This window comes from Notolepis coatsorum (genome assembly GCF_963971535.1).
Source record: "Notolepis coatsorum genome assembly, chromosome: 3".
In the NCBI taxonomy this organism is placed as follows: Eukaryota; Metazoa; Chordata; class Actinopteri; order Aulopiformes; family Paralepididae; genus Notolepis; species Notolepis coatsorum.
The window spans coordinates 87209834-87218261 of record NC_140167.1 but is presented as its reverse complement, the minus strand read 5'-3'; the positions used below and the strand labels follow the sequence as shown (position 1 = coordinate 87218261).

At 43.5% G+C, this 8428-nt stretch overlaps 1 protein-coding gene across 1 annotated transcript; it reads left to right on the top strand.

Moving 5' to 3' along the window:
* The first annotated feature begins 1750 nt into the window (after positions 1 to 1750).
* Positions 1751 to 7537, top strand: mrpl54 (mitochondrial ribosomal protein L54). Its single transcript, XM_084311038.1, has 3 exons — positions 1751 to 1948; positions 3199 to 3352; positions 7214 to 7537. The coding sequence occupies exons 1-3, from the start codon at positions 1819 to 1821 to the stop codon at positions 7344 to 7346; spliced, it is 417 nt and encodes a 138-aa protein (XP_084167164.1). The 5' UTR covers positions 1751 to 1818; the 3' UTR covers positions 7347 to 7537.
* The last annotated feature ends 891 nt before the right edge of the window (positions 7538 to 8428 follow it).

Below are 8428 nucleotides of genomic sequence, written 5' to 3'. Positions count from 1 at the left end.
GTCAGAATCATCCCGCGGGGGCCGCCAGTTGAATAGCCCTGCTCTACTGTACTCAACCAAGATGGCTGCCTCGCCGCGCCACCACCGTCCGGGTAGCAAGATGGCGTTGAACGCTCTCGTCACGGGCGCTAGCAAGCGGGGCTGGATCAGAGGGGCAGTAGCGGGCTGAGAGCGTGTGCTGGGTGATGGCGACCTCTGCTGGACGAGAAGAACTCCCGTGCTGGGCTGACGACAGCCGGGCAGAGCAGACATCGAACGCCGGCGAAGACTGGTTGTTGACGGCCAGTGCTGGGTAGACGCGCAGCAATACTCTAGCCCTACCTTAACTGAAGCTACTCTTTGGGTCCCAAACAGCCCTCCTGCTATACGGTTATACTGTTACGCAACGTGGCTGGCTACACCACCGGTCTCTTCAGCGCCTCGCGCCCGGTGTATACTGGAGTCAATATAGCCGTTAGCAGCATGCTAAATATACTGCACACACTGCTACTATAACACGCTATCTATGGACATTAGTCCTTGGGTTCGGTTTCTCTTACTCACGCACTATCACGGATACTTCTAGGATAACCCGTCATATACTCAAGTTCAATACGTTCGCCCGTGTGGTCCACAACGGGGGCTCTGTCGAGACACGACGATCACATCCAAGTCCAATCTCGAAGAGAGCGCTCCTCCTCACTTCCGTTCCTGTTGACTTGCTTCCTTCTCCGTCTCTCTCGTGCGCTCCGCCTGCCACCGCCGCCCCCTGCTGGACCACCAACTAAGCCCCACAGGAAGGACTGAGTGGATAGAATATGATCCAGTGTTACTGTTTATAATCCATATTCCAGCCGGTAGGAGAAGGAGAAACCCGCGTCATTGTTCGAGGGAATATCAATGGAACTATTTAATATGTCTTGGTGCACCAAGGGGAGATAAAAGGCAAGTCAGCACTTCTGAATAATAGCCCTATATTCAGGGTGCTACAGACAGTTATGATATTACATTCTGCATAATTCGTATGCAAAATATTGTGGTTCCCTGCTTTAGTCTGTTGACACATTTCTATACAAAAAATGCTTGTGTAGTCCTGTGTCATACCTAAATGTCATATAACTGAATTGTATAGAAACAACTCACCAAAAGTGACTATTGCACAACTGATTTGACAAAAAAATCCTCCCTCCTCGCCATACCTTGCCTTTTATTGAAAAGACGCCACTGCCCTGATGTAAACAAGACGAAAGTCTTTCTCTGGTCTGCATCCCCTTAACAATATGTGTATTGAGCTGTACTGTATTGTACCCATTCTGCAATCTGTTAATAAAGTGTTCAATCAATCAATCAATCAATCAATCAATCAATCAATCAATCAATCAATCAATCAATCAAGGGGGTAGGAATACATACGTTTACACTTCATCCTCCTACTCCTGCTTGTTTGTTTTTTAATCTGTTTATTACTTGTTTTTTTATTATTATTTATTTTCAATTTATGTTCGAAATAAATAAACGCATTCATTCAAGATATTGTGTGAGCAAAAGTATAGTTAATTTACTCATACAGTATCTATGTACATCCTCTGGCCTCGCGCGGATCTCACAGCTGTGCCCGCACAGTGCAATACTCCAATTCAGCCATTGGGTGGGTAGCGCAGCTGGCTCTGCGGCTCTGCAGCTGCATGCTTCTCAAGACGTCTGGCTGCACTGTGTCCTCCCAGCCACAGAGGCAGTAGTGCATAATATTTAAACCAAACCGGAAGCTAAACGTGTGAATGTCAAACAAATAAAGGCACGGTGGCAGTGGACTGTTTAGTTCAGTAACCTAAAATAAAGATGTCAGGGTACAGCTTATTCAGGCAAGTAATAATAAGGACATGCATTACAACAAGCAACAAAACAACTGGGATTTATATGAGTAACCTTGTATGCAGAATCCCGACCCGCGGATACGCAAAGAAAGTTGGTGAGTTGGTCAGGGCATGTCTGCCTATCATCATCCTTTTCTTGTGTCCCACTTAAGTGATTTCTATGCGTTTTTAGGTGAAAACATGTCTTGCTAACGTTACCCCCTTTCTATGTTTCGGTGCAGGATAAAAGTCTATGGATTGATTGATTGATTGAACATTTTATTAACAGATTGCAGAATGGGTACAATACAGACAGTACAGCTCAATACACACAATTGTTAAGGGGATGCAGACCAGAGAAAGACTTTCGTCTTGTTTACATCAGGGTCCTCCATTTTCAATTCATCATAACATATATGACATACATGACATACAGATAGACAGTACTGCTACATCTATACATTTATGACATACCAGATTTACAAATACAGTGGAAGGTTTCATCTTGACAACATAAACATTATAAACAGACCCAAGTGTATATCCTGTTGCAATGTGTGCTAATAATAATGCAATAACTGACAGGGAATACAATTGGGTCCAAACTGTTCCCCTAGCGATTCGAGTAAAACAGTCTATATTTAAAACGTGATTTACACACAAATATTATCTACGAACATTCTACAAACACTCGGGGAGAAAAGCTGTGAAAAGCCCTTTATTTTCCTGGGTGAAGAGAAGACTGAAGATGAATTCAGTTATTATATGTTACCTTTTCAAAACCTATTGTGAACTGACACAGTTCTGACACGTGTACTTTCGTTCAACAATCAGTCAAGTCAATGAAATGAACCAGGAAAAGTAACATTGTAGGAATGCAGGAATAAGGAGATGCGTAGAAGGTCAAATCCCATTTACTTTCCCAACATAAATAAATCACGACACTGGTTACATAAAATTCTACAGCCAACAGAGCCGGTAAACTCAAAACTCTCTTGTGCTCGTTTCCCAGACCCCCCCCCCATGTGCACCTTGAACCCTGAGTCTTAAAGGAGCCTTCACATACTCAGTTTGGTAAATGTCTATAAGTCCCCAATGGGTCACCTCACAGGCCCCTGTATGCAAACGGCATCCGTGACTGTAATCCCATAACATGACACTCGACCAATGAGCTGTGTTTTAAAAATGCTGTGAACCACTCTGTGCACTCGTGCTGAGAAGGGAGCTATCCAAATAAAGTTTGACTTACTGTGTTTATGGCATAGCTCCATATTGGAAGGAAAGGCATGACACGTCATGAGAATGAGAATACTGTGAATATCAAGTGTGCCACTCTCACAATTTTGAGTTTCCTCTTCTGCCCCAGCAACTAAAGGGAAGAAGAGCATGACGAAAGACGTCCAGAAAGGCCCAGAAGTTTGTAAAGACTATGTGAGGCTCACAACCCATGCTGTGGGGGCCAACATCCTCAAGCTAGGAGAGGATCCCAAGCTGAAACCTGAAGCGGAATACCCAGAGTGGTAAGAGGAGCTCATATTTATTCAATTATTTTATCAAATGTTCTCGTTTCCTTGCTCATCATGATCTGGGCCTAACTATTTATGTCTCCTGTCTCCTGTCCTCACTTCCTTTTCAACATTTCAACTGTCTTTTCTTTATTAAATGCGTGATACTCAGAATAACGTGTAAACTGAACCTGCTCTTCACCCAAAGGGTCCTGTCTAGCTTTACAGAGCAGTCACTCTACAAAAGTAGGAGAGGTCTATAACAGGTGCTAATATCTGACCGGTGCAACCACACACATGTAGTCCATGTCCAAATTTAAAGATGTATTCCTGTCTTCACACGCATCCTATCTTCACTCGTTAATAACTATATAATAAGTGCACTCTTCCTAATATACTAATATGTCTTATGTCTATGCACTCAATACTGCAGCACCCAAGTTTCAGCACTGTTTGATGATCATTGTTACTCAGCTGAAAGAGTTGTACCCTTCCTGCTCACTTGTCGTACAGAAAATGACTAAATGTAAAATGTAATGTAAATGTTTTTTTTTTTTTTGAACAAATGTTTTTTATTTTCCCTTTTCTTTAACATGAAACAAGACAAACTATACAGTAACAGTAATAATCAACGATAAATCACAGGACAATAACAGAAATAATAATAACAATAATGACAGTCCAGTAATTAAATCAGAATGAAAGTAGATTAAAAGACATAAAAATAATAAATACAAGGCGGCTACGTGGCGTAGTGGGCAAGGCGCTCGCCACAAAATGCTGGAGACGCTGGGCTCGTCAGTTCGATCCCAGCGCTCCACATTTGCTTTCAGTTTAGCTGGTCGTCCGTACTAATACACATTGGCCGTATTAGGGGGTGGGAAACTGATGGGTGGGGATCGGGCGTTGTGGACAGCGACTCCTACAGGTCGGTTGGTGCGCCTGCGCAGTAGAATCAGGAAGTGTCGGGGGCAGCGTGAGCCTCCCACGCGTTACTCCTCGCCACTGAGAGATCGAGCTGCGCAGGTGAAAAGATGCGACTGCTGTTACCTCAAGTACCGGAGGGGACTTGTGCTATGTATGACTTAGTCCACATTGCAGCCGGCTTGTGGGAGGCAAGAAACAGCGTCCGTGACAGGGGAGGGTTGAATTGGATGATACGAAATTGGGATGGGAGAAAATATAGAAAATGGGAGAAAAAGTGGATAAAAAAAAAAAAAAAAAAACAATACATGGGCTCTTGCTCGCCCCCCCCCCCCCCCCCCCCCCCCCCTCCCCCTCAGGACCCCCACTTGGACTATACATCCACTACTTCATTCAGCATCAGAAAATTCCCAATTTATATGCGTTCCTTTATCTTATCCACCACAGCTATCCATACTGCTATGCTGGCTTCATTAACACCTAAAATTTGTAAATGTAAGTGAATATTGTTGCTGTTCAATCTCTCCAAATCTATATAGCCTATGTGTGGTTCTAAATAAAATAGAATACAATATATGTGTAAGCCAAACATTAATAGAGATTAGTTGGGCTAAATATTATTTAAACATTAAGAGTGATTGCAATTGCAGAAATAAAGTATAGCCTACTCAACATAAATACTATTAACATGGCTAATATACTATCAGGGAAAGACTATCCACATTCTAATCATGAGCAGCATCATGCTAAATAGAGGATGGTAACTATCCTAGAACAAGAGTTTTGTGCAAAAAGGATAGATGACAAATTAACCATCTTACACTTTGATGCACGCACATGTTCATTACCTTGAACAAGGTCTTTTAATATTGATTTCTCTCTCCGATAAGGCAGGGATTTTGAATTACGATGTGGCAGTTTAAACTACCACAATTGTCCAGACCCACGGTGCAACTACGTGTAGGCTTTTGTGTTGTTAATATTGTGCAAGTGAAAATGGGATAATGTGGATAATGATGTTCGCGGTGACGATTTAGAGAGATGCAGCACCTACATGACCTCCTCGCTGTCAGGTGAAAAGAAGCAGCTGACGACTCCACATGTATCGGAGGAGGCCTGTGGTAGGCTATAGCCTCCCCAGACCAACAGAGGAGGCCTGTCGTAGTCTATAACCTCCCCAGACTGAAAGAGGAGGCCTGTGGTAGTCTATAGCCACCCCAGACTGAAAGAGGAGGCCTGTGGTAGTCTATAGCCTCCCCAGACTGAAAGAGGAGGCCTGTGGTAGTCTATAGCCTCCCCAGACCAACAGAGGAGGCCTGTCGTAGTCTATAGCCTCCCCAGACTGAAAGAGGAGGCCTGTGGTAGTCTATAACCTCCCCAGACTGAAAGAGGAGGCATGTGGTAGTCTATAACCTCCCCAGACTGAAAGAGCAGGCATGTGGTAGTCTATAGCCTCCCCAGACCAACAGAGGAGGCATGTGGTAGTCTATAACCTCCCCAGACTGAAAGAGGAGGCGTGTGGTAGTCTAATAGCCTCCCCAGACTGAAAGAGGAGGCATGTGGTAGTCTATAACCTCCCCAGACCAACAGAGGAGGCATGTGGTAGTCTATAACCTCCCCAGACCAACAGAGGAGGCATGTGGTAGTCTATAACCTCCCCAGACCAACAGAGCAGGCCTGTGGTAGTCTATAGCCTCCCCAGACTGAAAGAGGAGGCCTGTTGTAGTCTATAGCCTCCCCAGACTGACAGAGGAGGCATGCGGTAGTCTATAACCTCCCCAGACCAACAGAGGAGGCATGTGGTAGTCTATAACCTCCCCAGACCAACAGAGGAGGCATGTGGTAGTCTATAACCTCCCCAGACCAACAGAGGAGGCATGTGGTAGTCTATAACCTCCCCAGACCAACAGAGGAGGCATGTGGTAGTCTATAGCCTCCCCAGACTGAAAGAGGAGGCCTGTGGTAGTCTATAACCTCCCCAGACTGAAAGAGGAGGCATGTCGTAGTCTATAGCCTCCCCAGACTGAAAGAGGAGGCCTGTGGTAGTCTATAACCTCCCCAGACTGACAGAGGAGACATGTGGTAGTCTATAGCCTCCCCAGACTGAAAGAGGAGGCATGTGGTAGTCTATAGCCTCCCCAGACTGAAAGAGGAGGCATGTGGTAGTCTATAACCTCCCCAGACTAACAGAGGAGGCATGTGGTAGTCTATAACCTCCCCAGATCAACAGAGGAGGCATGTGGTAGTCTATAACCTCCCCAGACTGACAGTGGGGTAGTGCAACGACCAGGGGGGAATTGGCATAACAACTAAATTGGGGTGATGGGAGAAAAAGGTCAAAGGAAGAATAAAAAGAAGGAACTGGAGCTTTGCAGTTTTGTTTGTTTTCAAAATTTTAAAGCACTTTAATTGATTTAATACATTTTTTTAATGTATTATATTATTATTAAAGTGCTTTGTATAAAAGTAATATATAAATGCACCATTTACCATTTATGTAGCACAGCGACCCACATGCATCTGGTTGCAAAGCCGCACACGACTTCACCAATCTGGACTTCACCTCATCTTCACCTCACACACTGGAATAAATGTAGCTAGCCTCTAACTAAGAGGCAAATAATAGCCTTATCTAAACAGTTTAGATGTCTGATCTATCGAACACTTACCTTGTTAAGAAAAAAGAAATAAATAGAAGTAGGCCTATACAACAGTTAGCTCAGATCTCTCATTGTGATTGGCTGAGATATGTTCCAACAAATACCAACATGTCGGGAGGATAAGGCACCCATAACCTAGCAATGCTTCTTTCTTCAGAAGAAGACAAAATGGAGTAAAATGTATATTTCATTAGTGTAAAATAGACCATAATAGTGCTGCTGTCTCAGTGCACCTCAGTTTGATTCAACACTTAATCTATTTGTTCGTCTCTCTCCTTTGTCCCTCACCCAGGCTGTTCCAGTTGCATCTAGGGCCTCCCAAGAAGCTCACTGAGTTGGAACCAGACACCTGGGAGTACGTGAAGGTTCTGAGGAAGGAGCACATGTGGCGTTTCAACAGACTAAACAAAGGGAAGAAGTTTTAGGGCCTCTACCCGACATTGATCGGCCGCTCTGTTCCTGTAGAGCTGGGTGCTCTAGACTCCACAGAGAGACTAATGCGTGATGGGGTACAGCAGGAGATATAACACGTTTTTAGTGAATTCTAAGCCTTTTGTAAACTTTGATCAAACTGCTATTAAACCAACTTGAACTTGGTCATACATTGAACATGTCATATGGTGGTCCTGGTTTTGGGGGGGGAAATAATAAGTTGTTTAGGGTTTAGAGAAGATTTTACTTGGAATAAAACAGTCCACATTTACCATTTCACTGTATTGACCATATTCAGACGGCAGCCATTGTGGGAACAGGGTGGAAAGGAACCCAACCTGAACACGACATAAGAGCAAAATAGCTGCCATGTGAATATGGCCAACGGAGAGAAAGATTAGATTGATTGGTGTACAGAATATATTAGAAAACGTGTAATTAGAATAATTTGATTGTGTTCAACTATTATTTCATTGATCAAAAGCTGAGTTACATGTTATTCAATTTCCATGCCACAATTATTGTTTTGTTTAATAAATACAAACAAATTACTTTGACCTTAATGTTTGCTGTGGCCACCTTCATTTCACTACATGTCTCGTGTGTATGTATGTGACGAATACATCTCTTGAATCTCGTCTTACTAAGATAACAAAGGAGCTATGTCATGGTTTGCCTTACAGTAATGTATGATACATTAATAGATTATGAATGGATCCGCTGGGCTTTAAATGGTATGATTCTATGAATGAATGAATGAAAACTTTATTTAACAGATTGCAGAATGGGTACAATACAGTACAGCTCAATACACACAATTGTTAAGGGGATGCAGACCAGAGAAAGACGTTTGTCTTGTTTACATCAGGGTCCTCCATTTTCAATTCATAGTGACATTTATGACATACACAACATATGACCAACGGACGGTACAGGTGAAGGTAAACTGCAGCCAGCTGTCTCGAATGGCAAACCAGTGCTTTATGCAAATGAGCAGGTCTACCGGGGATGACAGAAATGAGGAACCGAAAATGAGAAGTAACCGCCCGACAAACACATCATTCGCACACTCGGA

What these genes read in the sequence shown, in the direction of transcription:
- mrpl54 (XM_084311038.1), top strand. Translation starts at nt 1,819, where the DNA reads ATGTCAGGGTACAGCTTATTCAGGCAAGTAATAATAAGGACATGCATT. An exon ending in CGGATACGCAAAGAAAGTTG is followed by an intron (nt 1,949 to 3,198) that starts GTGAGTTGGTCA and finishes CTTCTGCCCCAG; the next exon opens with CAACTAAAGGGAAGAAGAGC. An exon ending in GAAGCGGAATACCCAGAGTG is followed by an intron (nt 3,353 to 7,213) that starts GTAAGAGGAGCT and finishes TCCCTCACCCAG; the next exon opens with GCTGTTCCAGTTGCATCTAG.